The sequence below is a fragment of the Lagenorhynchus albirostris genome, chromosome 10 (assembly GCF_949774975.1).
Source record: "Lagenorhynchus albirostris chromosome 10, mLagAlb1.1, whole genome shotgun sequence".
NCBI lineage: Eukaryota > Metazoa > Chordata > Mammalia > Artiodactyla > Delphinidae > Lagenorhynchus > Lagenorhynchus albirostris.
The window spans coordinates 31,801,790-31,829,267 of NC_083104.1; the positions used below are offsets into that span (position 1 = coordinate 31,801,790).

At 39.0% G+C, this 27,478-nt stretch overlaps 2 protein-coding genes across 2 annotated transcripts in view; one reads left to right on the plus strand and one right to left on the minus strand.

The window, feature by feature from the left end:
• Positions 1–5,140: 5,140 nt before the first annotated feature.
• Positions 5,141–9,115, minus strand: PDE12 (phosphodiesterase 12). The gene is made up of 3 exons (XM_060161536.1): positions 7,677–9,115; positions 6,607–6,685; positions 5,141–6,092 (listed from the first exon to the last, which is right to left on the minus strand). The coding sequence occupies exons 1-3, from the start codon at positions 8,982–8,984 to the stop codon at positions 5,650–5,652; spliced, it is 1,830 nt and encodes a 609-aa protein (XP_060017519.1). The 5' UTR covers positions 8,985–9,115; the 3' UTR covers positions 5,141–5,649.
• Positions 8,386–27,478, plus strand: part of DNAH12 (dynein axonemal heavy chain 12) — a 230,090-nt gene continuing 210,997 nt past the window's right edge. The window contains exons 1-3 of the mRNA XM_060161532.1: positions 8,386–9,761; positions 25,764–25,892; positions 26,542–26,739. Coding sequence (XP_060017515.1) covers positions 26,570–26,739 — 170 coding nt within the window. The 5' untranslated portion in view covers positions 8,386–9,761; positions 25,764–25,892; positions 26,542–26,569. The remainder of the gene's footprint in view (positions 9,762–25,763; positions 25,893–26,541; positions 26,740–27,478) is intronic.

Consider the following 27,478-nt stretch of genomic DNA (forward strand, 5'->3'; position numbering starts at 1 on the left):
TGGTGTTTGTTTTTCTTGAGTCTTGAAGATGTTTGAAATAGATTTTTCTTAGTTGATTTGCATATATTACATACTGTGAACAATAATAAAGATCCCAGTGAGTTTATTTATTGTTTGAATTGGAAATAAAATGTGGGTTGCTATTGTGTGTAACAGAGTGAGGAGCAATTTCAAGAATTTAGTCGTCTTTGATAAAATACCATTTTGATGCTGTACATTTCTAAAGTCAGATCAAGAGTAAAAAGCTGTAATAAAATGAACTGCTCCCAAAGTATGTATGCATGTGTTTGTTTCACAGCTAACATTCGTTTAAAAAAAAATTCAAGTGTTTTTTGTATCTCGTAATACATAGACGGTTAGTGATGCTGCTCTCCTGTGTAGGAGAACAAAGTTCACAAACACTTTTCTTTTTTAGCTTCACAAATTTCAGAACTTCTGCAGAAAGTGACTAAATCTTTGTCATAGGGTAGTACCTCATTGAATTACGTCTGTTAATTTCTTAAGAACTCAACTTGGTAACCTTATGAGTAACTTAGTTTTTGTCTGTAATCTAACGTTTTATGTATTTCATAAACCTTGCATTTTTATGATTATTAATGGCTTAGATTTAGATAAATTTATGGATTGGAATCTTGGTTTCAAAGCCAATACATGCTTGTAAAATAATGTGTATATTTGAATTGTAAAAAAAACAAAAACAAAAAAACTACTGGACAAAGCAAAAGGAATTTAGAATTAAGTAGTTGGTGATTGTGAAACAGGTTACTGGGAGAAAGTGTATGCTAAACTTGTGTTATTTCATGTAAGTGCATCTTCTCTAGCCCACTGGATGAATTCTTCCTTCTTCCCTCCAAATAAGAAAGGTCTCATTTCTTGGATAAAACTAAGATAAGGGTATATAGTATGTGTGGTTTTTAGTATGTTCAACTAGGGGATACAAAACTTCAGAGGTTCAATGATAGGATCATAGTTAAATTACCATTGTTGTATTAATTTTTAAAAGACTAAACCAAGTAAGTCAAAGATGCTTTCATGAACTCTGAAGATAGAATAAAGAGAATCCATATAATCTTACTTTCAAGATATGGCAGCTCTTACTACCATTGTTGGAAATGACTGCATTAGGAATCTAAAATTGCCTAATTTTTGCTAAATGGGTTAAATAAAGATTTGCAAGATTGCTTGTTCTTTTTTATGTTTTAAAGAAAACATTAACTTGGTGATTTGGCATGTTTTTTTTGTTTTTTGTTTTTTGTGGTACGCGGGCCTCTCACTGTTGTGGCCTCTCCTGTTGCGGAGCACAGGCTCCGGGTGTGCAGGCTCAGCGGCCATGGCTCACGGGCCCAGCCGCTCCACGGCATGTGGGATCTTCCCGGACCGGGGCACGAACCCGTTTCCCCTGCATCGGCAGGCGGACTCTCAACCACTGCGCCACCAGGGAAGCCCGATTTGGCATGTTTTTACCCCAAGGAGTTATTCTTTTTCTTCAGTCCTGGTGGTAGTTCTTTGTTTTTGTTTTTAAATTAAATTGAGAAGTTCTATTTTTTTCCAAGTAGAAGTGAGTAAATGCTTTGGGGAAAAGTGTAAATTGAGAGATAATCCCTAGAATGCCTTTCACTGTGTTTTAACATTCTTTGAAAACAATGCAAACTTATAAAATCACTATCACTGTCCTAATTTATTGACATGATCAGTACTCTTATGAAATACTTGACATTATATTCATTGCTTACTGTTTACACAAATGTTAAATGTAGTGTTGATCAATCAAAAAGAGGTCTCTGTGACCCTCCTGTATTGTACAGAACAGTTGATTATACCCACAGATTAAAAAATACTCTGTCAAATAATTGTTAAGTATGTTAACAGAGAAGCTGAAGAGGGATTGTGGTTCCCTTAAAGGCTGACTAGCAGCATCAGAGTTGAGGATAGAACCATTTTCTGTTTTCTGTCCCTCTGTTAATAGGCTTTTTTGTTGTTGTTGTCCATAATATTCCCCATTGTCTTTTTTCTCAAATCATTCAGTTGCTTTTCTGTGGTGGTATTTTGTTACATGTTTGCTTCCATGGATTCCCCCCTTTACCTTATATATTCTTCAATGAAAATAAAACGTAAGTGAAATGTTTATCTTAATCTTCCAGAGTATCAGTGTCTCATTTACTGAGACTTCATTTTCATTAGTGTATACACAGAATTATCTCATATGTAGTAATAATTATTTCCAGATATTTACTGGGATCAAACTGCATGTGTTTTTTTTTTTTTTTGGCCACGCTGCACAGCATGTTGGATCTTAGCTCCCCAACCAGGGATCAAACCCAAGCCCCCTACATTGGAAGGGTGGAGTGTTAACCACCGGACCACCAGGGAAGTCCCCAAACTGACTTTTAAAGTCCATGCGATGTGTAGTGATGTCCTCACTTTCATTTCTGATAATGGTAATCTGTATCCTCAGTCTGGCTAGAGGCTTATCAATTTTATTCATCTTTTCAAAGAACCAGCTTTTGGTTTAGTTGGTGTTCTCTATTGATTTCTTGTTTTTAATGTCATTGATTTCTGTTTTGTTTTGTTTTTTCTTGGCTGCACTGCGTGTCATTCAGGATCTTAGTTCCCTGACCAGGGATTGAACCTGCCCCCTGCAGTGGAAGCGCGGAGTCCTAACCACTGGACTGCCAGGGAATTCCCACATTTAAATGTTTTTGAATTATGTTTGGAAAACTGGTTGGCTATTAGGAAAGATCTTCCCTCTTGAGTTGCCATGTGGGTCTTATGATAAACCAGTAGTGCAAACTTTTATCTTTCATTATATATGGGTTTTGGTTTTGTCTCTGACTAGTTTGTAGGGAATTTCTGCCTGTATTTCATAGCTGGAGAATGTGAGATCTAAAGGTGTCAATTTCCACCAGGGAGATTTTCCCACAGTAGTGTTCTTTGGACTTATCCCCCTTATATTATGTTGCTCAGAGATCTACCTTTGGACTGAAACCACCACATTTTGATGACAAAAACGTCACCAACCAGTAAAATTCTTGAAAATTTGAAACAACTGATTTTAGTTTCTAGAATTTTAAAGAACATCACATAGCCAGAAATGATTTGTTCACTAATGAATTATGAACTACCAGTGTGTATGTCTGTAGTGGCAACTGTATAAGAATTCATTTAGGGCTTCCCTGGTGGCACAGTGGTTGAGAGTCCGCCTGCCGATGCAGGGGACACGGGTTCGTGCCCCGGTCCGGGAAGATCCCACATGCCACGGAGCGGCTGGGCCTGTGAGCCATGGCCGCTGAGCCTGCGTGTCCAGAGCCTGTGCTCCGCAACGGGAGAGGCCACAGCAGTGAGAGGCTCGCATACCGCAAAAAAAAATAATAAAAAAATAAAATTAAAAAAAAAAGCATTTAACAGGATAATATGTTCTGTAATAGTAGTTTGTCATTGATAACAAAATTTTCAGGATGTTAATTCCTATAGCAAGAACTTGTAACATCGTAAAATGTGGTTCACCGGAGTTACTACTTTCCATATTTTATAATTAAATGTACTAAAAAAATCTAAATCAATCACAGAGATGGCTTTAAACACTTAAACATTTCTGAATAACACTTTATTCTAGCTCATATACAAGGACATTTTGGTATGCTATTTATACAGTTTTCTTAGTGTTCCCTACATTTGGATTAACCATACTAACATATCTATATGCTAGAGATTTGACCAAAGTATATGCACTTCAAAATAATATTCTATATTCTAATATTCTGAAATGCCTGTGTACAATCTGATCATTGTTTAGTCAGCAAATATCAAATTTAAAGTGTCAGGATGTGGAATGTTTGATAAGTGTTTAGAATTTTTCTGACCAGAGTTCCATCTAGCTAGCTGTGGTGTTAATACAGGACCTGTATGTTTTTCTCATGGGCATGAGGATGTCATGTTACACTTTTTTCTTTTATGTTTCTCAACTTTTTTGCTTAAACTTTTTCTCTCAACTTACTGTAGTAAGTCCTGTCAACATGTTTGTTTGAAAGCAAACCAAAACCAAATATTAAAACGGAAAAAAAAATTTCAAAAGAATCAGATTCTGGCTTCAATATATTATTTCTATATTTGTACACTGATGTTAAAAAATGCTTTCAAGATGCTTTTTAGGAAGGCACAATTTGGTAGCATCAATTTTTCACTTACAGCCTTTTCTAAACAAGATCCCAGGAAACTACCACCCTAATTTTTCCGGCACGTACTTTTAAGCACTTCAAGGTTCAATCTGAAGTGCAAGTAAAACCCTCTCATTCTCAAAATTACTAAGAGTAAACAATACATTGGATAGTGAGCAGAATATGAAAATACAGGTTACTTTGTCAAAAGATGAAAGTTCTTATGGTATCGGGTTAGAGACTAAACGTGGAACAAAGGCCTTCATGACTGGAAAATCAGAGCTCTTGAAGTGAGCTCTAGCTATCTAAGCTTAGAAGTTAAATGCAGAAAAACGAGAACATTTTGGTTCTTTTGAACAAGAGCGCAACAGCTAAAACATTAAAAATAAGGTATGGTGATAATTGAGTTAGAAAAGCTCAGTTACTACTCTAGGCTAGACTCTAATCAGTAAAACTATACTTTGTAATTTTCAAGAGTTTGGCTTCATATTTAAAATTTTTTTTACAGTATGTAATTACATATACAGTGTTCTGTAACTCAAACTATAATGCTCAAGTCTGTAAGAAGTTTATTCGAGAGATGCTCAAAAGCCCCACTACTACTCTCCCTTTCTATTTAGAAAAAAAACAATTTTGAAAATACTTGTAGCACAGAAATGCTCCATGGTTCATCCACAACTGCAAGCCCGTATCAATAGGCAGTTTCTCATATCTAATGTATTGTGTTATAGTCTAATATATGTCAAATACCCTGTTGATTTATGAACATTTTCCATGGGCAAAGGCGTTAAAGACAACAGGATCAAGTTGACGATGTTATTGTTCACTTTAAATAGTAAATTGTGCTTGCATACTGAAAGTTAAAATGAGCTGCAAGTAAGAATGGGAATATAAATATGTCCATTTGTACCATACACTAAAAATTAAAATCCTAAGAGAATGAAGATGCCTTATGATAACTGAAAAATGAAAGATGAGAAGCAATAGGAATTGGTAATGGTATATTTTAATTTTTTGTTAAAGCGCTGAAGTTGTATTAAATTGCTAACCAAATTGAGGTAGAGGTAGACCCTAATGTTATTCCTTCCATGTGTCAGAATAAGCCTCTCACTTTAACTTGTATGCGCTTTCCCCCTAATTATATATACATGATTTAATTTGAAATGTGTTATGATAGAAAAATTACAGGATCATTCAAATGGTTATTTTTTTTACAAAATTCTTAATTACTAGTAAAAAAAAGTATAAAAAGTACCCAGTGTTCTTCTTGCTAGTCATAAATATATTTGTTTTCCTCCAAGTGTAGGAAAAAAAGGGTAGAGAAACTATGTTATGCAACCATTATGATAGTCATGTAATGAAGACACTAGAACATAACTCGCATGGTAAGAATATTTTACCTTAGTGCCTAGTTTTCCTCTTTGAAGGTTACACATAGCTTTGATTCATATTAAATTTCCTACTAAAGCAGATTGAAATTCCATCAGACACAAATCTATTTCCATTTTAAATCACATACAAGTGCTAAGTGATCAGAGGGATGGGAAACACTAGGTAAGGCCTGGTGGGTGGTAACTTCTTCATGAGTAGGTAATGGAATCACCTGTTCAACCTCTAAAGCATTTAAGTCAATGAAAATGTAATCCAGACATCCATGAAAGCCACCAACGTAATTTGTGTAAGCAGGTTCACCACAAGCACTTTTCAGTTTGAAGAAATGGGTAAGAGACATGTTGCATCGTTCCTCTTCCCCATTGGAAGTCCAGTCTTCATGATCCTCTGGAATATTGCCACTGATGACAAAGTGATACATTCCTGTTGATGGGGTACTATTAAAGTCCCCACAAAATATAACTGGTATGCTGGGATACAGATCACAAGAGACGTGTCTAATGTGAGCCAAGGCTACTGCCATTTGAATGAGACGAATGTACCCACCTATGAATATAAAAAACATTAATGTTAAGTACTTTCTAAAGTTGCCTTTAAGTTAAAAAAAAAAAGAAAAAACAAACCACAGTATCTGGGTGACATTCAAGATATGTATTTGTATGTGTGGGGAGGAAGTGGATGAAGGTGGTCAAAAGGTAAAACTTCCAGTTGTAAGATTAATGGTATTGGGGATGTAATATACAACACAATGGCTATAGTTAACACTGCTGGGTGGTATATTTGAAAGGTGCTAAGAGAGTAAACCCCAGAAGTTCTCATCACGAGGAAAAAAACCTTTTGGGGGATATTTATATGAGGTAATAGATTTTAACTAAACTTATTGTGATAATCATTTTGTAATATGTATAAGTCATTATGCCATACACCTTAAATTGTATAGTGCTGTATGTCAACTATATCTCAATAAAACTCAAAAAAAAAAGATGTATTTGTGTAAAACAGCTTTTACCGACGTTACATTACCACGTTCAAGCCACTTGAGAAAACCAATAAAACTTACCTTTGGGGTGCCAGTAGAGATGGGTATTAGCAACACATATCTTTTGAGAAGAGTCCTTTGTAGACTGAAGAACAGAAACCTAAAATAAACAGAAAATGCCAAGTTCAGATGCTATTTCCCAATCTGAATTTTTAAAAAATCTAAAACTATATGATGAACTGACACTTTATTCCATATGCCTCCCTGCTGATGAAGTATGATTGAAATTATGAAATTTAATTTTAAGTTTTGGAATATAAATGAATGGGATTCAGCATAACATTTTAGTAACAGTCCAATACACAGACGTAGCATGAATACATTTTAGATGACAACACTAAGGTTGGAGCCCGTGTTTTTCTGTGTGTGGGTAAGCGTGGGCTTTGTAGTCAGGCAGAACTCGCTTTGAATACCCACTCTACCATTTACAGCAGTGAGACCTGGAGAGGGACACTTCTTTTTCCTAAACCAGCTTCATCATGAGTAAAAAAGAGACAATATCATCCACCTCAAGGAGGACATTTAATTGTGTGGATTCAATTAAATAAGCTTACTCAGAGGTGCATGAGACACAGTAGGTGCTCAAAAGATGGCAGCTGCTCTTCTTACTATGAACAAAACCAACTACCTAAAAACTCTGGACAACAGAGTTTTAGAATAACATCTATAAAATGGGAACATTAGGATTACTATGAGCCAAAATTAAAATAACAGCTAATATTTACGGAGCACTTTGTACAACATACCAGAGACTTAAAATTTAAATTCTTTAAAATGTGTCAAAACAGTGTTTGGCAAGTAGTAAGAAAATATTAGCTATTAAATTATTGTATTTGGCTAAACACTAAATCATAAGCACTATGAAAAGTTCCTGTTTGTCTTGTTCAAGGCAACCTGTAGTGTGCCTGGCGCATTACAGGTACTCAATAAGTATCTGCTCGATGAAGGAAGGAAGGAAGGCTAAATTACGTGCTTAAGATACAAGAGCAAACACCTTTCAGTAAAATCTGGACTGTTTCTTCTCTATAAGCACCCCCGGCCCCGGCGCCCCTTCCAGAACGAGTATGTCGAGACTGGCGGAGTTACTCTACCTGAAGTACAGAAGATCTCTGGAGCACCCTCTCCTGCGCTGATGGGTACAAGGCCAGTTTCTCCAGCAGTTCTTTGTGAAGTGGGTCAGACTGCAGGGCTTCATGGAATACAATGTCATGCTGGCTAAGGAGGCTGAACTTGGACTTCCGGTAGAAAGTGGCCAGGCCTTCGTGCTGCTTGATTCGAAACACGCCCTCCAGCCCAAAGGCCTCCAGGGCCGGCACCAAGCTGTCTGTAAACACGTTGCGGTCAACTTCCTGCAAACAGATGAGGTCGGCGTTGTAGCCCGTGAGTTCTTTTTGGATAAGGTTCTGGCGGTAGTCGAGTTCCAGGGCGTAAGGGGCACAGTACGGGTACAGGACCGTCCGCGAAAACTCAGTCTGGGCGTATGTGTCGGCCAGGATGTTGTAGGAGACAGTGCGGATGAGAGCGTCGTCCGTCACCTTCTTGGTGTACAGATGCCGGTGGTCAAAGGTGCAGGTGCCGGGCCCGGCCTCCACTGGACACACACTTTCCAACTCCCGGCTTGGCCCGAAGCGCTGCCCATTGCCTGGGGTGCAATGAAGTTTGAGCCGTAGCCCGATGTCGGCATTGGACGGGGTGTAGACGCGCTCGTCCACACCCGTCTCAGTCCAACCAGGAGAGGGCGAAGAGGGAGACAACGATGAGGGGCCCCCGCACTCAGGTTCTGTCGCGCCGGGTTTGGTTTCCTTGTACCAGCGGAAGAGGGAGCCGGCGGGATCCCCAAATTCGACGCCGAGCTTGGGGCACACCGGGAAGCCGGCCATGATGTAGCGCGGCAACTGCAGCTCGGTGAAGGCGGGAGGGTTGCGCTCCACCTTGTACTTGACATCGCCGATCTGCAGCACCGCACCGTCCTGCCAGGCGTCCACATTGAGCACGTCTTCAGCCACTGCCTCCTCCCGGTAGTACAGCTTCACCACGGGTTCGCAGGCTGCAGCCGGCTCGGGCCCAGGCCCCGCACAGGACACGCCGCCGCTTGCGTTTGGCCGGTTCTTCCTGCTCTTCTTGGCGGCGGCCGCCTTCGCGTGGCCTTTGAGGGCATTGGTAGCGATCCGGCTGAGGGCCCGACCCAGCGGCTCGCTCTGGTCGCGCTGCATGTTCTTGTGGCTGCCGTCGGCCAGCGCGAACGACAGACTTAGCTTAGGCTCCGAGGGCACACAGCGCACCACAGCGCGCTCCATCGCGCCTGCCACGGTCTCAGTCGCCGCCTCGGCCCGACTGTGCCGCTCCACTGCCGTACGGACCCCACGAAGCGCGGAGCGGGCGCCTGGGAGCCTCCACATGAACCTGGCGGACCAGAGGCTGACGAGCTCTGAGCCTGGGCGACCGTTAAGCGTCAGGTAGAAACAGAAGAGCCGCAGCCGCCGGTTCCGGAACCCATTCAGTCCCTCAACTTCCGGCCGGCGAAGAGAGGGCGTACTGTGCTCCTGCCACGCACTTTCGCCAGGCCCGCTCGCCAGCTCCTTTTTTCCATAGCCACTCGTGTCTCTAATCCATCACAGCTTAATTTTTATCTACAACCAGAGTCATAAGGCTGGAAAAATGAAGAAAATATAGAAGTTCCAGAGGGAAATATTAGACTCCATGGTTTTATCGAAAGTGCAGTTAGCGGGCGGAAGCGAAGGCGCGCCCAAAACGGAACTGGCTGGGGTGGTGTCACGGGTTTCGCTTCCCCGGCGGAGGCTGGCGCAGTTCCTGGTTGTTAACCCCGTGCCTTCTGGTGGTTCCTGGGGCTTCCTCGCGCGAGGGCGTAAGGAACTCCACCCGGTTTGCCAGCCTGGCTTCGGGTGTGGAAAGTGTTGCTCACTTTTCCACAGCATTCCCGAGGCTGCTCACCCTCTTCCGAGGTGTGGTGGGTTCACCTCAGGCCTAGCCAGCGCCGACGCGCGGAGCAGGGCTTTTGTGGTAGTAACTACGAACGATATATAGTAGCTCCCAGTCAGTGGGCGGTGACTGTGCTAAAAACGTCTTTTACGGATGTGAGGACCAGAGAGATTAAGTTACTTGCTCAAGACCAAACAGACATTGCTGAATGAATGGCAGGAGACTGAGAATAGCCAGTAAGTAAGAGGATATGAGAAATGTAGCTTCTTTGAAAGCCAAATGAAGAAAGTATTTAAAGAAACAGATTTTGTGTTAAATATAATTAATACTCTGATTAACTGAAGAAAAAAACAACTCTTGAAGATTCAGAGAACAAATTGAGAATTCCCTTCTCTCGACAAGTGATATGTTTGTATGTATTTTCCCGTCTCCTACAACTGGAATGTTTATTTATTGGATATCTAATAATAAGCCATACCCTTTCCCCTGGCTTACAATAAGGAAAATAAGCCTTTTCTAAAAGAAGGATGCATTTTGCAGTCATTTGAAATGTATATTCCTGTCCTCCCCTCTCCCCACGCAGCAAGTATTTGACAAGGTAACTGGATGCCTGGTGGTATGTATGTAATCTGGGGCTACAGTGTAGGGTAAAAGTCATTACATTGTATCAGTTGGCTTAAGAAAATAAGTCTCAGTACTCCAGTTCATAGTATCATAGTACCCACATTAGCAAATATAAATTTTGAAATGGCACTTCTCTTCATGCATCTTTGCAGAACTCAATCTTAAATAAGCTAAAAGATAAAAGCCCTATTAGGAAATGTGGGAATTCCCTGGCGGTCCAGTGGTTACACCTCGAGGCTTTCATTGCTGAGGCCCAGAGTTCAGTCCCTGGTCTGGGAACTAAGATCCTGCAACCTGCTCCGGGAGGCTAAAAAAAAAAAAAAACCCTATTAGAAAATGACTCTCCTTCAAGCAAGCTGATCTAATTTAACTCTGTAGCACTGTAGCAGTCTTAATCCGAGTTTGAGACACATGCCTTGAAGTGTCATACTTTCTTTTAGGGTTTTTTTTTTGATATTTAAATTACTTCAAAGAGTAAAAACATATTTGTAGTGAAAAAAAGGTAATCTTCCCGCCTCTGACTTCTATGCATGCACAAACGTTTATGAATTTATACCCTTCCCCCCACTTTTTGCACAGATAGGAATGTAGTATACCCATGGTTCAGTACCTTTCTCTTTTCATTATCTTACATTATCTTTTGTCAGTTCTTTCAGGAGAAAGTATCTGCAAGTGTTCTGGAAGTTTCACAACTTCCCAAAGAAAGTTTAATCTGAACTCTACAGACTTAAAAATAATAAATGGTGTGTTTATTTTATGAGGCTAAACTGTAGCACAATTATGTATATAAATTATATAATTAAAATTTGAGATTACAAGACTGAACCAATACTATGCTTTTCCTCATGCCAAAAGGAGAAGCATCTAATAGAAATCATTTTATTCATCCATTCTCAATTCATACCAAGAAACACAAGCTAACTTTCACTAATCAAAAGTTACGGTTGTTGGAGTTATTTTTATTACTTATACGTATATCTGCAGGAATTAGTGTGTGAAGACAAGTTTCTTGTAATTACCCTCACTTAGTTAATAACATTGGTATAGATCATTAATATACTTTTATCTTTTTTAACTTAAGGTCAACATGAAACTAATTTTGAGGGATAGCACTCAGAAATTTTGAGTAATTTGTTGATATCACTTCAGGGTAATCTATTTTCTCATATATTCAAAATTTAATATATATATATATTTTTGGCTGCATTGGGTCTTCATTGCGTGTGGCTTTCTCTAGTTGCGGTGAGCAGGGGCTACTCTTCGTTGCGGTGAGTGGGCTTCTCATTGTGGTGGCTTCTCTTGTCACGGAGCACAGGCTCTAGGGCACGTGGGCTTCAGTAGTTGTGGCATGTGGGCTCAGTAGTTGTGGCACACAGGCTTAGTTGCTCCAAAGCATGTGGGATCTTCCCAGTCCAGGGATTGAACCCATGTCCCCTGCATTAGCAGGCGGATTCTTAACCACTGCGCCACCAGGAAAGTCCCCAAAATTTAATAATTTCTATTTGCTTTCTGTTTAAGGGAATCAATCTCTTCTATTTATTTGTTTCTTTTTAAATTATTTTTTCCAGTTTCACTGAGATATAATTGATATATAACATTGTATTAGTCCAAGGTGTACAGCATAATGATTTGATATAGGTATATATTGCCAAATGATTACCACAATAAGTTTAATTAACATCCATTATATCAATAGTTACAATTCTTTTTCTTGTGATGAGAACTTCTAAGATCTATTGTTTGCAACTTTCACATATACTGTAGTCACCATGTTGTACATTATATACCCAGAACTTGTTTATCTTATAACTGGAAGTTTTTACCTTTTTGATCACCTTCATCCACTTCCTCCATCCATCCCTCCCCCCACACCAATCTGTTGTCCGTATCTATGAATTAATTTTTTTTTGATTCCACATATAATCGAAATCATACAGTATTTGTCTTTGTCTGACTTATTTCACTTAGCATAATGCCCTTGAGGTCCATCCATGTTGTCACAATGGCAGAATCTCCTTTTTTATTGTTGAATAATATTCCATTATATATCTGTATCTATATATCTATATCATTTCTATGTCTATATATCTTACATTTTCTTTACCCATTTATCCATCTGTGGACACTTAACATTTAGGTTGTTTCCATGTCTTGCTATTGTAAATAATGCTGCACAGAACATGGGGGTGCAGAGACGTTTTTGGGATATTGATTTTGTTTCCTTTGTGTGTATATATAACCAGAAATGGGATGCTGAATCATACGGTAGTTCTACTTCTAATTTTTTGAGGAACTTCTGTTTTTATACTGTTTTCCATAGTGACTACATCAATTTACAGTCCCACCAACAGTGCTATTTGTTTCTTATATTTTAAAATATTTATCATAATTTATGATTACATTATATTAATATACTATATAGCATAGTATGTATATGATACAGCTATTTTTTTCATTTTTAAAATTGAGATACAACTATATCACTTAATATAAGTATAATTAATGTTACTATAACAGCAATCATAAACTTAGTTCGAAGAAAAGAAATTCAGTCAAAGAACTTATGTAAAACAACACAGTTTAGCTCCATAAAGAACTCTTAAGCATATGGACTCATTTCTTTTTCCTGCACTCCCATTCTTAATTTTGAAATAACAATACATAGTTTAAAGCATAGTAAGTTTGTTTCATAAGTTCTCTTAGCATCTTCATCATTTCTATTAAGAAATAGAAAAATCTTTTTGTATAGTATTGGAGAATCATTTTGGTGTCGTTATCCATAAGTGCTTTTATATAATCAAGCCTGGGCTTCCCTGGTGGTGCAGTGGTTAAGAATCCGCCTGCCAATGCAAGGGACATGGGTTTGAGCCCTGGTGCAGGAAGATCCCACAGGCTGCGGAGCAACTAAGCCCATGAACCACAACTACTGAGCCTGTGTTCTAGAGCCTGCGAGCCACAACCACTGAAACCCGTGCGCCTAGAGCCTGCGCTCTGAAATAAAGAGAAGCCACCGCAGTGAGAAGCCCACACACTGCAAAAAAGAGTAGCCCACACACACTGCAACTACAGAAAGCCTGCATGCAGCAACGAAGACTCAACATAGCCAAAAATAAAATAAATAAATTTATATTAAAAAAAACCCTTACCATTGAGGACGATGTTGGCTGTGGGTTTGTCATATATGGCCTTTATTATGTTGAGGAAAGTTCCCTCTATGCCTACTTTCTGCAGGGTGTTTATCATAAATGGGTGTTGAATTTTGTGGAAAGCTTTCTCTGCATCTATTGAGATGATCATATGGTTTTTCTCCTTCAGTTTGTTAATATGGTTTATCACATTGATTGATTTGCGTATATTGAAGAATCCTTGCATTCCTGGGATAAACCCCACTTGATCATGGTGTATGATCCTTTTAATGTGCTGTTGGATTCTGTTTGCTAGTATTTTGTTGAGGATATTTGCATCTACGTTCATCAGTGATATTGGCCAGTAGTTTTCTTTCTTTGTGACATCCTTCTCTGGTTTTGGTATCAAGGTTATGGTGGCCTCGTAGAATGAGTTTGGGAGTGTTCCTCCCTCTGCTATATTTTGGAAGAGTTTGAGAAGGATAGGTGTTAGCTCTTCTCTAAATGTTTGATAGAATTCGCCTGTGAAGCCATCTGGTCCTGGGGTTTTGTTTGTTGGAAGATTTTTAATCACAGTTTCAATTTCAGGGCTTGTGATTGGTCTGTTTATATTTTCTATTTCTTCCTGGTTCAGTCTCGGAAGGTTGTGCTTTTCTAAGAATTTGTCCATTTCTTCCAGTTTGTCCATTTTATTGGCATAGAGCTGCTTGTAGTAATCTCTCATGATCTTTTGTATTTCTGCAGTGTCAGTTGTTACTTCTCCTTTTTCATTTCTAATTCTATTGAGTCTTCTCCCTTTTTTTCTTGATGAGTCTGGCTAATGGTTTATCAATTTTGTTTATCTTCTCAAAGAAACAGCTTTTAGTTTTATTGATCTTTGCTATCGTTTCCTTCATTTCTTTTTCATTTATTTCTGATCTGATTTTTATGATTTCTTTCCTTCTGCTAACTTTGGGTTTTCTTTGTTCTTCTTTCTCTAATTGCTTTAGGTGCAAGTTTAGGTTGTTTATTCGAGATGTTTCCTATTTCTTAAGGTAGGATTGTATTGCTATAAACTTCCCTCTTAGAACTGCTTTTGCTGCATCCCATAGGTTTTGGGTCGTCATGTCTCCATTATCATTTGTTTCTAAGTATTTTTTTATTTCCTCTTTGATTTCTTCACTGATCACTTCATTATTAAGTAGTGTATTGCTTACCTCCATGTGCTTGTATTTTTTACAGATCTTTTCCTGTAATCGATATCTAGTCTCATAGCATTGTGGTCAGAAAAGATACTTGATACAATTTCAATTTTCTTAAATTTACCAAGGCTTGATTTGTGACCCAAGATATGATCTATCCTGGAGAATGTTCCATGAGCACTTGAGAAGAATGTGTATTCTGTTGTTTTTGGATGGAATGTCCTATAAATATCAATTAAGTCCATCTTGTTTAATGTTTCATTTAAAGCTTGTGTTTCCTTATTTATTTTCATTTTGGATGATCTGTCCATTGGTGAAAGTGGAGTGTTAAAGTCCCCTACTATGAATGTGCTACTTCCGATTTCCCCTTTCATGGCTGTTAGTATTTGCCTTATGTATTGAGGTGGTTCTATGTTGGGTGCATAAATATTTACAATTGTTATATTTTCCTCTTGGATCAATCCCTTGATCATTATGTAGTGTCCTTCTTTGTCTCTTCTAATAGTCTTTATTTTAAAGTCTATTTTGTCTGATATGAGAATTGCTACTCCAGCTTTCTTTTGGTTTCCATTTGCATGGAATATCTTTTTCCATCCCCTTACTTTCAGTCTGTATGTGTCTCTAGGTCTGAAGTGGGTCACTTGTAGACAGCATATATATGGGTCTTGTTTTTGTATCCATTCAGCCAATCTGTGTCTTTTGGTGGGAGCATTTAGTCCATTTACATTTAAGGTAATTATCGATATGTATGTTCCTAATCCCATTTTCTTAATGTTTTGGGTTCATTATTGTAGATCTTTTCCTTCACTTGTGTTTTGCCTAGAGAAGTTCCTTTAGCATTTGTTGTAAAGCTGGTTTGGTGGTGCTGAACTCTCTCAGCTTTTGCTTGTCTGCAAAGGTTTTAATTTCTCCATCAAATCTGAAAGAGATCCTTGCTGGGTAGAGTAATCTTGGTTGCAGGCTTTTCTCCTTCATCACTTTAAATATGTCCTGCCAGTCCCTTCTGGCTTGCAGAGTTTCTGCTGAAAGATCAGCTGTTAACCTTATGGGGATTCCCTTGTGTGTTATTTGTTGTTTTTCCCTTGCTGCTTTTAATATGTTTTCTTTGTATTTAATTTTTAACAGTTTGATTAATATGTGTCTTGGCGTATTTCTCCTTGGATTTATCCTGTATGGGACTCTCTGTGCTTCCTGGACTTGATTAACTATTTCCTTTCCCATATCAGGGAAGTTTTCAACTATAATCTCTTCAAATATTTTCTCAGTCCCTTTCTTTTTCTCTTCTTCTTCTGGAACCCCTATAATTCGAATGTTGGTGCGTTTAATGTTGTCCCAGAAGTCTCTGAGACTGTCCTCAGTTCTTTTCATTCTTTTTTCTTTATTCTGCTCTGCAGTAGTTATTTCCACTATTTTATCTTCCAGGTCACTTATCCGTTCTTCTGCCTCAGTTATTCTGCTATTGATCCCATCTAGAGTATTTTTAATTTCAGATTGTGTTGTTCATCATTGTTTGTTTCATCTTTAGTTCTTCTAGGTCCTTGTTAAATGTTTCTTGCATTTTTTCTATTCTATTTCCAAGATTTTGGATCATCTTTACTATCATTATTCTGAATTCTTTTTCAGATAGACTGCCTTTTTCCTCCTCATTTGTTAGGTCTGGTGGGTTTTTATCTTGCTCCTTCATCTGCTGTGTGTTTTTCTGTCTTCTCATTTTGCTTATCTTACTGTGTTTGGGGTCTGCTTTTTGCAGGCTGCAGGTACGTAGTTCCTGTTGTTTTTTGTGTCTGTCCCCAGTGCCTAAGGTTGGTTCAGTGGGTTGTGTAGGCTTCCTGGTGGAGGGGACTAGTGCCTGTGTTCTGGTGGATGAGGCTGGATCTTGTCTTTCTGTTGGGCAGGTTCACGTCTGGTGGTGTGTTTTTGGGTGTCTGTGGACTTATTAAGATTTTAGGCAGCCTCTCTGTTAATGGTTGGGGTTGTGTTCATGTTGTGCTAGTTGTTTGGCATAGGGTGTCCAGCACTGTAGCTTGCTGGTCGTTGAGTGAAGCTGGGTGCTGGTGTTGAGATGGAGATCTATGGGAGATTTTCACCATTTGATATTATGTGGAGCTGGGAGGTCTCTTGTAGACCAGTGTCCTGAAGTTGGCTCTCCCACCTCAGGGGCACAGCACTGACTCCTGGCTGCAGCACCAAGAGCCTTTCATCCACACGGCTCAGAATAAAAGGGAGAAAAAGTAGAAAGAAAGGAAGGAAGGAAAGAAAGAAAGGAGGGAGGGAGAGCAGGAGGAAGGAAGGACAGGAAGGAAGATAAAGTAAAATAAAATAAAGTAAGATAAAATATAATAAAATAAAGTAAGATAAAATATAATAAAGTTATTAAAATAGAAAATTATTAAGAAAAAATTTTTAAAATACCCAACCACAACAACAAAAAAATGGACAGATAGAACCCTAGGACAAATGGTGGAAGCAAAGGTATACAGACAAAATCTCACACAGAAGCATACACATACTCACAAAAAGAGGAAAAGTGGAAAAAATCATAAATCTTGCTCTCGAAGTCCACCTCCTCATTTTGGGATGATTTGTTGTCTAAAGGAGGGAAGGAAGGAAAGAAAGAAAGAAAGAAGATAAAATAAAATAAAATAAAGTTATGAAAATAAAAAATAATTATTAAGAAAAAAAAACAACACAAAACGGACGGATAGAACCCTAGGACAAATGGTCAGAGCAAAGCTATACAAACAAAATCTCACAAAGAAGCATACACATACACACTCACAGAAAGAGGAAAAGGGGAAAAAATCATAAATCTTGCTCTCAAAGTCCACCTCCTCAATTTGGGATGATTCGTTGTCTATTCATGTATTCCACAGACTCAGGGTACATCAAGTTGATTGTGGAGATTTAATCCACTGCTTCTTAGGCTGCTGGGAGACATTTCCCTTTCTCTTCTTTGTTCACACAGCTCCTGGGGTTCAGCTTTGGATTTGGCCCCGCCTCTGCGTGTAGGTCGCCTGAAAGCGTCTGTTCTTCTCTCAGACAGGACGGGGTTAAAGGAGCAGCTGATACGGGAACTCTGGCTCACTCAGGCCGGGGGGAGGGAGGGGTACGGACTGCGGGGCGGGCCTGCGGCGGCAGAGGCCAGCGTGACGTTCCACCAGCCTGAGGTGCGCCGTGTGTTCCCTCGGGGAAGTAGTCCCTGGATTCCGGATCCTGGCAGTGGTGGGCTGCACGGGCTCCCTGGAAGGGGGGTGTGGATAGTGACCTGTGCTCGCACACAGGCTTCTTGGTGGCTGCAGCAGCAGACTTAGCGTCTCATGCACGTCTTTGGGGTACGCGCTTTTAGCCGCGGCTCGCACCTGTCTCGAGCTCCTTTAAGCAGTGCTCTTACTCCCCTCTCCTCACGCACCAGGAAACAAAGAGGCAAGAAAAGTCTCTTGCCTCTTTGGCAGGTCCAGACTTTTCCCCCGACTCCCTCCCGGCTAGCCATGGTGCACTAACCCCCTGCAGGCTGTGTTCACACCGCCGACCCCAGTCCTCTCCCTGCGCTCTGACCGAAGCCTGAGCCTCAGCTCCCAGCCCCGCCCGCCCCGGTGGGTGAGCAGACAAGGCTCTCGGGCTGGTGAGTGCTGGTTGGCACCGATCCTCTGTGCGGGAATCTCTCTGCTTTGCCCTCTGCTCTCCTGTTGCTGTGCTCTCCTCCGCGGCTCCGAAGCCTCCCCCCTCTGCCACCCACAGTCTCCCCCCGTGAAGGAGCTTCCTAGTGTGTGGAAACCTTTCCTCCTTCACGGCTCCCTCCCACTGGTACACATCCCGTCCGTATCCTTTTGTCTCTGCTTATTCCTTTTTCTTTTGCACTACCCAGGTACGTGGGGAGTTTCTTGCCTTTTGGGAGATCTGAGGTCTTCTGCCAGCGTTCAATAGGTGTGCTGTAGGGGTTGTTCAACGTGTAGTTGTATTTCTGGTGTATCTGTGGGGAGGAAGGTGATCTCCGCATCTTACTATTCCGCCATCTTCCCCTCGTCCCCCGGAACATACATTTTGATAATTACCTTAAATGTAAATGGATTAAATTCTCCAACCAAAAGATATAGACTGGCTGAATGGATACCCAAAAAAAAGACCTGTATATATGCTGTCTACAAGAGATCCACTTCAGATCTAGGGACACATACAGACTGAAAGTGAGGGGTTGGAAAAAGATATTCTATGGAAATGGAAATTAAAAGAAAGCTGGAGGGCTTCCCTGGTGGTGCAGTGGTTGAGAGTCCGCCTGCCGATGCAGGGAACACGGGTTCATGCCCCAGTTCAGGAAGATCCCACATGCCGCGGAGCGGCTAGGCCCGTGAGCCATGGCTGCTGAGCCTGCACGTCCGGAGCCTGTGCTCCACAGCGGGAGAGGCCACAACAGTGAGAGGTCTGCGTACCGGGAAAAAAAAAAATGCTGGAGTAGCAATACTCATATCAGACAAAATAGACTTTAAAATAAAGACTGTTACACGAGACAAAGAAGGTCACTATATAATGATCAACGGATCAATCCAAGAAGAAGATACAATTGTAAATATTTATGCACCCAGCCTAGGAGCACTTCAGTACATAAGGCAAATGCTAACAGCCATAAAAGGGGAAGTTGACAGTAACACAATCATAGTAGGGGACTTTAACACCCCACTTTCACCAATGGACAGATCAACCAAAATGAAAATAAATAAGGAAACACAAGCTTTAAATGATACATTCAACAGGATGGACTTAATTCATATTTATAGGACATTACATCCAAAAACAACAGAATACACATTCTTCTCAAGTGCTCATGGAACATTCTCCAGGATAGATCATATCTTGGGTCACAAATCAAGCCTTGGTAACCTTAACAAAATTGAAATCGTATCAGTTATCTTTTCCGAGCACAACTCTAATGAGAAAGATATCAATTACAGGAAAAAGACTGTAAAAAAATACAAACACATGGAGGCTAAACAATACACTACTAAACAAGAGATCACTGAAGAAATCAAAGAGGAAATCAAAAAATACCTAGGAACAAATGACATTGAAAACACGACGACCCAAAAACTATGGGCTGCAGCAAAAGCAGTTCCAAGAGGGAAGTTTATAGCAATACAATCCTACCTCAAGAAACAAAAATCTCAAATAAACAACCTAACCTTACACCTAAAGCAATTAGAGAAAGAAGAACAAAAATAACCCAAAGTTAGCAGAAGGAAAGAAATCATAAAGATCCGATCAGAAATAAATGAAAAAGAAATGAAGGAAACAATAGCAAAGATCAGTACAACTAAAAGTTGGTTCTTTGAGAAGATAAAATTGAAAAACCATTAGCCAGAGTCATCAAGAAAAACAGGGAGAAGACTCAAATCAATAGAATTAGAAATGAAAAAGGAGAAGTAACAACTGACACTGCAGAAATACAAAGGATCATGAGAGATTATTACAAGCAATTATAGGCCAATAAAATGGACAACCTGGAAGAAATGGACAAATTCTTAGAAATGCACAACCTTCCGAGACTGAACCAGGAAGAAATAGAAAATATAAACAGACCAATCAGAAGCACTGAAATTGAAACTGTGATAAAAAATCTTCCAACAAACAAAAGCCCAGGACCAGATGGCTTCACAGGTAAATTTTATCAATCATTTAGAGAAGAGCTAAGACCTATCCTCAAACTCTTCCAAAATATAGCAGAGGGAGGAACACTCTCAATCTCATTCTACGAAACCACCCTGTTACCAAAACCAGACAAAGATGTCACAAGAAAAGAAAACTACAGGCCTATATCACTGATGAACATCGATGCAAAAATCTCAACAGAGTACTAGCAAACAATCCAGCAGCACATTAAAAGGACCATACACCATGATAAAGTGGAGTTTATCCCAGGAATGCAAGGATTCTTCAATATACACAAATCAATCAATGTGATACACCATATTAATACACTGAAGGATAAAAACCATATGATAATCTCAACAGATGCAGAGAAAGCTTTCAACAAAATTCAACAAACACCCATTTATTATAAAAACTCTCCAGAAAGTAGGCATAGAGAGAACTTACCTCAACATAATAAAGGCCATATATGACAAACCCACAGCAAACATCATTCTCAATGGTGAAAAATTGAAACCATTTCCTCTGAGATCAGGAACAATACAAGGTTGCCCACTCTCACCATTATTATATAACATAGTTTTGGAAGTTTTAGCCACAGCAGTCAGAGACGAAAAAGAAATAAAAGGAATACAGGTCTTCCCTGGTGGCGCAGTGGTTGAGAGTCTGCCGGCTGATGCAGGGGATGCGGGTTAGTGCCCCGGTCCGGGAGGATCCCATGTGCCACGGAGCAGCTGGGCCTGTGAGCTGTGACCGCTGAGCCTGCGTGTCCAGAGCCTGTGCTCCACAATGGGAGAGCCCACAACAGTGAGAGGTCCGCATACCGCAAAAAAAAAAAAAGGAATCCAAGTTGGAAAAGAAGAGTTAAAACTGTCACTGTTTGCAGATGACACGATACTATACATACAGAATCCTAAAGATGCTACCAGAAAACTACGAGAGCTAATCAATGAATTTGCTAAAGTAGCAGGATACAAAATTAATGAACAGAAATCTCTTGCATTCCTATACACTAATGATGAACAATCTGAAAGCGAAATTAAGGAAACACTCCCATTTACCATTGCAGCAAAAAGAATAAAATACCTAGGAATAAACCTACCTAAGGAGACAAAAGACCTGTATGCAGAAAACTATAAAACACTGATGAAAGAAATTAAAGATAATACCAACTGATGGAGAGATATACTATGTTCTTGGTTTGGAAGAATCAACATTGTGAAAATGACCCTACTACCCAAAGCAATCTGCAGATTCAATGCAATCCCTATCAAACTACCACTGGCATTTTGCAAAGAACTAGAACCAAAAATTTCACAATATGTATGGTAACACAAAAGACCCTGAATAACCAAAGCAATCTTGAGAAAGAAAAAGGGAGCTGGAGGAATCAGGCTCCCTGACTTCAGACTATACTACAAAGCTACAGTAATCAAGATAGTATGGAAGTGGCACAAAAACAGAAATATAGATCAGTGGAAAGGATGGAAAGCCCAGAGATAAACCCACACACATATGGTCACCTTATATTTGATAAGGGAGGCAAGAATATACAGTGGAGAAAAGACAGCCGCTTCAATAAGTGGTGCTGGAAAGCCTGGACAGCTACATGTAAAAGAATAAAATTAGAACACTCCCTAACACCATACACAAAAATAAACTCCAGATGGATTAAAGACTTAAATGTAAGACCAAACACTATAAAACTCTTCAAGGAAAACATAGGCAGAACACTCTATGATGTAAATCACAGAAAAGTCCTTTTTGACCCACCTCCTAGAGAAATGGAAATAAAAACAAAAATAAACAAATGGGACCTAATGAAACTTAAAAGTTTTTGCACAGCAAAGGAAACCATGAAGAAGACGAAAAGACAACCATCAGAATGGGAGAAAATATTTGGAAATGAAGCAACTGACAAAGGATTAATCTCCAAAATATACAAGCAGCTCATGCAGCTCAATATCAAAGAAACAATCCAATCCAAAAATGGGCAGAAGACCTAAATAGACATTTCTTCAAAGAAGATATACAGATTGCCAACAAACACATGAAAGGATGCTCAACATCACTAATGATTAGAGAAATTCAAATCAAAACTACAATGAGGTATCAGAATGGTCATCATCAAAAAATCTACAAACAATAAATGCTGGAGAGGGTGTTGAGAAAAGGGAACCCTCTTGCACTGTTGGCGGCAATGTAAATTGATACAGCCACTATGGAGAACAGTACGGAGGTTCCTTAAAAAACTAAAAATAGATCCATCATGTGACTCAGCAATCCCACTACTGGGCATATACCCTGAGAAAACCATAATTCAAAGAGTCATGTACCATAATGTTCATTGCAGCTCTATTTACAATAGCCAGGACATGGAAGCAACCTACGTGTCCATCGACAGATGAATGGATAAAGAAGATGTGGCATATACATACAATGAAATATTACTCAACCATAAAAAGAAATGAAATTGAGTTGTTTGTAGTGAGGTGGATGGACCTAGAGTCTGTCATACAGAGTGAAGTAAGTCAGAAAGAGAAAAATAAATACCATATGCTAACACATATATATGGAATCTAAAAAATAAAATTAAATTGTTCTGAAGATCCTAGGGACAGGACAGGAATAATGATGCACATGTAGAGAATGGGTTGAGGACACAGGGAGAGGGAAGGATAAGCTGGAACGAAGTGAGAGAGTGGCATGGACATGTATACTCTACCAAATATAAAGTATATAGCTAGTGGGAAGCAGCTGCATAGCACAGGGAGATCAGCTCAGTGCTTTGTGACCACCAGAGGGGTGGGATAGGGAGGGTGGGATGGAGACTTAAGAGGAAGGGGATATGGGGATATATATATACGTATAGCTGATTCACTTTGTTATAAAGCGGAAATGAACACAACAATGTAAGGCAATTATACTCCAATAAAGATGTTAAAAAAAAGAGATACCATTAAGAAAATGAAAAGGCAAGCTACAGGCCAAGAGAATATATTTGCAAATTATCTGATAAACGATTTGTATCCAGAATGTAAAGAACTCTTATCCCTTAATGATAAAAATGGAAATATTCCAATTTAAAAATGGATAAAAGATCTAAATAAACATTTCATCAAAAAAGAAGATATGTTAATGGATAATAAGCACATGAAAAGATATTTAACATATTTGCATTTAGGGAAATGCAAATTAAAACCACAATGAGATACCACTGTATGCCCATTCAAATACCTCGAATAAAAAAGATAGACAATACCAAGTGTTGGCAAGGATGTGGAGAAATTGGAATGCTTATATTTTTCTGGTAGAAATGTATAATCTTTCAGCCACTTTGGAAGACAGTTTGACAGTTTCTTAAAAGGTCAAACATACACTTATCATTTATCCCAGCAATTCCTACCAATGAGAAATGAAAATGTATGTTCATCCAAAGATTTGCACACAAATGTTCATGGAAGGATTATTCACAATAGCCCCGAACTGAAAGCAATCCAAATGTCCATCAACTTGTGAATGAATAAACCAAATATGATATATCCATATAATGGAAGACTATCCATCAGTAAAAAGGAATGAACTTCTCTCACATACTACATATAGATGAACCTCAAACACATTATTAAGTGAAAGAAGCCAGACACAAAAGACCACATAATACATGATTCCATGTACATGACATTTTCAGAAGTTGTAAACCTATAGAGACCAAAAGTAAATCAGTGGTTGCCTAGGACTGGAGGTGGGAGTGAGGATTGACTGTTTATGACGTCAAGGGAACTTTTTGCAGTGATGGAAATTTTTTAGAACTGGATCTTGGTAGTGGTTGCACAACTGTATAAATTTACTGAAAAACCCATTGAATTGTATACTTTAAAATGGTGAATTCTATAGTATGTAAATTATACCTATTAAAACCTGTTTGACAAAAGATGTACATTGTATTAGTTAGGATCTAATGAGGGAAGCAGAAGATTAAGATTATAACCAGTAGATTATATATATACCCTATATGTATCCATTGTATGTTTATATATAGGGTTTCTTACGGGGAACTGGCTTATGTAACTGTAGGGGATCATGAAGCAAGTCCACAATCTGTAGGGGCAGGCTGTCAGGAAGGAAAGAGCCAGAAAGGGGAGAGCACCTGTACACCTAGCTGCTGTTTGGAGTCTAACTCAGGGCATGTCTAAAACTTTTTAAAAGGACTTCCACTGACTGAGTGAGACCCACACAGATAATCTCCCTAGATTAACATCAATTTACAGGGGACTTGAATTACATCTGCAAAATCTCTTCACAGCAGCCCTAGATTAGTATTTGATTGAGTAACTGGGAGAAGGTGAGTGCATGATATAATACTGTCCTCCGTTCAGTTCTGTAGTTTAGCCTAACCAAATTGACATGTCAAAAAACCATCACAGAAAGACAAATATCATGTGATATTGCTTATATGTGGAATCTGAAAAAATGATACAAATGAATTTATTAACAAAACAGAAATTGACTCACAGACATAGAAAATAAACTTACGGTTACCAAAGGGGAAAGGTGGGGGAGGGATAAATTAGGAGTTTTTGATTAAAATATACACACTACTATATATAAAATAGATAACAAATAAGGAGCTACTGTATAGCATGGGAAACTATACTCAATATCTTGTAATAACCCATAATGGAAAAGTATCTTAAAAAAGAATATATATATATATATCTCACTTTGCTGTACACCTGAAACTAACACAACATTGTAAATCAACTATATTTCAATAAAATTTTTTAAAAAGACACTGTGACAAAAAAATCACAAGTGTTTTGTTTTCCACAGAAAATAGTTTGTTTTTACAAGCTGGGAGGAATTTCAATTTGTTCATTCACTGACTCAAATGAAATTTCTAGAGGAACAACTGTTTGCTAGACACAATAGTGTAGGCTGTACTCTCATTAAAAAAAAATTCTTTACATGCCGACTGGCACATAGAAGATGCTCAAATATTTGTTGAATGAATATGCCATCAATACACCACCAGGATTTATTTATCTACCAATTTTATTTATGCACATGGTATTTGTGTAGGCTATTATCATTTAGATGGAGTATCCATTGTGCAGCCTCAAATAGCAAAGTTTCACATTTCTCTCTTCATGCATACTCAAAAAATTTACACAGCTTAATCTTCTCTGCCAAAAATTTTCTGAAAGAAGTGCTGTCTAAACAAATACTGGATAGAGAAAAAAGATAAATTAAAATCTTGATTAGTTATAATATTTACAGGGAAGTCGCTATGGGGACACTTGAAGACTTGATCCTCCTTGAGAGTGTTTATATAAATCTATTTTCCAACGGATCCGAATTTCCAGTCTTGCAGTTTTCCACAATTTGAAGATCCTGATTCTGTGCCCTTTCTAAGGGAAGAGAGTTAGGTAAAAAAGTCTCATTCACTGACCCTCCATTTACTCGAGTAATGAATTATTGTTGTGACAGGTAATCCTAATCTGTGGCACTCAGCAACTGCCTCTCCAGGCAACATTTGCCCAGTCTCTCTAGTTGCGATGGCGACAGTTTCTATGGCGACAACTTTGTTTCTACGCGGCAGGCGACTGCCCAGCTCGGCAGGGCGTTCCGGAGGATTCAACCCTGTTTTCTCTCTTCCTTTCACCAGCTCGGCAGGACCCCGTAGGGCGTTCCGGAGGATTCAACCCTGTTTTCTCTCCCGTTCACCATTAGAGAAGTTCATTGAACGTACCCCTCTTATCTGAGCAGCCGGGAAGTAGTGAAAACAATCAGAGAGGTACTTTCTTGTCCTCAGCTTTTCTCTTCACCCCTCTCCCAGGGTAGGAGATTTTGAACTGGGCGCCAGCAGAAACTGTCTTTTTCAAGGCAGGAATCTCCAAATTGTGTGGGCATCTGCAGCAAATGCAGTTGATATCACAGTTAATTATTCAGCATTTATATGACATTTTAGATTTCTTATGCACTTAGCATGCCTATTTTTGTTTGGTCATAGTATGGCTTTCTAGGAAGGTAGCAAAACTAAGATACAATAGTGATGTTTAAAAATATTAATGATGTTAAAGTAGCAGCTTTTTGGGGAGAGAGATTATACCTCAACAACTGGATTTTGTTGTTGTTGTGATTTGCTTCTTAGGGTAAATTTGAACTCAAAATTTTAGAACTGTACAGGTATTTAGAGAGCATCTAATCCAGTTCCTTAATTTCAGCCATGAGGAAACTGAAGCCCTCACTCACCGGGAAGTGACTGGCTTCATTTGTTCATAGCAATGAATGGTAGAGCTGTAACAGGAATCCCTGCCCATTTATCTCAACTGCCATCCTTGGGAAAAAGATATAAAGAGGCCTAGAATTTTTGGTATTGATATGTAATGAATATATCGAGGCTAGCTTTTACAATAATGGCTTTACGGACTTTTTCTCCTCAGAGTATATTTTAATCTTTAGGGGACCAAGATGTCAGATACAAACAAAACTGCCATTGCAGCAGAAAAAGAGGCTCTGAACTTGAAGTTACCTCCCATTGTTCGTCCCCTGGAAGACATAGGTGTTGACACACCAGCACAAAGTAAGCTGCTGAGTTACAGAAGATCCAAGGAGCAGCAGAAGACAATTAATCAGTTAGTGTAAGTAGCATATTAGTAAATAATCCTTGTTTGGAATTTGAGTGAAATAATTAGTGTTTGTATTCTCATAAAAAGTTTAACTATTTAGGTTGTTCATGGTCAAAATATCATCTTCAAATTCAAGTAGGAAAACAATTGAAAAAGTAATTGTAATGATAGTAAATGTTATATAGTGCTTATAGTGTTTATTCTAAGCATTGTTTTTATTGTTTTACCTATACTTCTCACAACAACCCTATACGATGGGTACTATTGTTATTTCTATATATAGATGAGTAAACTGAGGTGCAGAGAAGTTAAGTAACTTGCCGAAGGTCTCACAGCTTGAGTTTAGGCCCTGACAGTCTGGTCCTAGAGTTCACATACTTTGAACACCACGCTATTCCTCCTTGTGATATATTATAACCATACTGGTCCCTGAAAGTAAGACCAAGTAACTGGACCTCTACAAATAGCATTACACTGGAGCAAATACTTAATAAAATACCTTGAAACTACTTGTACTTAAAATTTTTTTCTATACAAAAGAAAATATAGTCTAACATCCTACCCTTTCCGCTCCAATTTAGTGGAAATTAAAACTAATTTAGGTACCAGCTACCAAAGGCACTGATAAGGATGGTTCAGTCAATTCAGCAGTTACTGAGAATTTCCTAGGTACCTGATTCTGCTGGGCTCTAGGGATAAATAAGAAGAAAAAGATATTGAGCTCTGTACGCTTTGAACCTAACACTGAACT

Bases quoted from the DNA above. Each gene is read 5' to 3' on its own strand.
- PDE12 (XM_060161536.1), bottom strand. From the start codon at position 8,984: ATGTGGAGGCTCCCAGGCGCCCGCTCCGCGCTTCGTGGGGTCCGTACG. The intron at 6,686-7,676 runs GTAGAGTAACTC...TGTTTATTTTAG, and splicing joins AGAGATCTTCTGTACTTCAG to GTTTCTGTTCTTCAGTCTAC. The intron at 6,093-6,606 runs GTAAGTTTTATT...TTATATTCATAG, and splicing joins TCTCTACTGGCACCCCAAAG to GTGGGTACATTCGTCTCATT.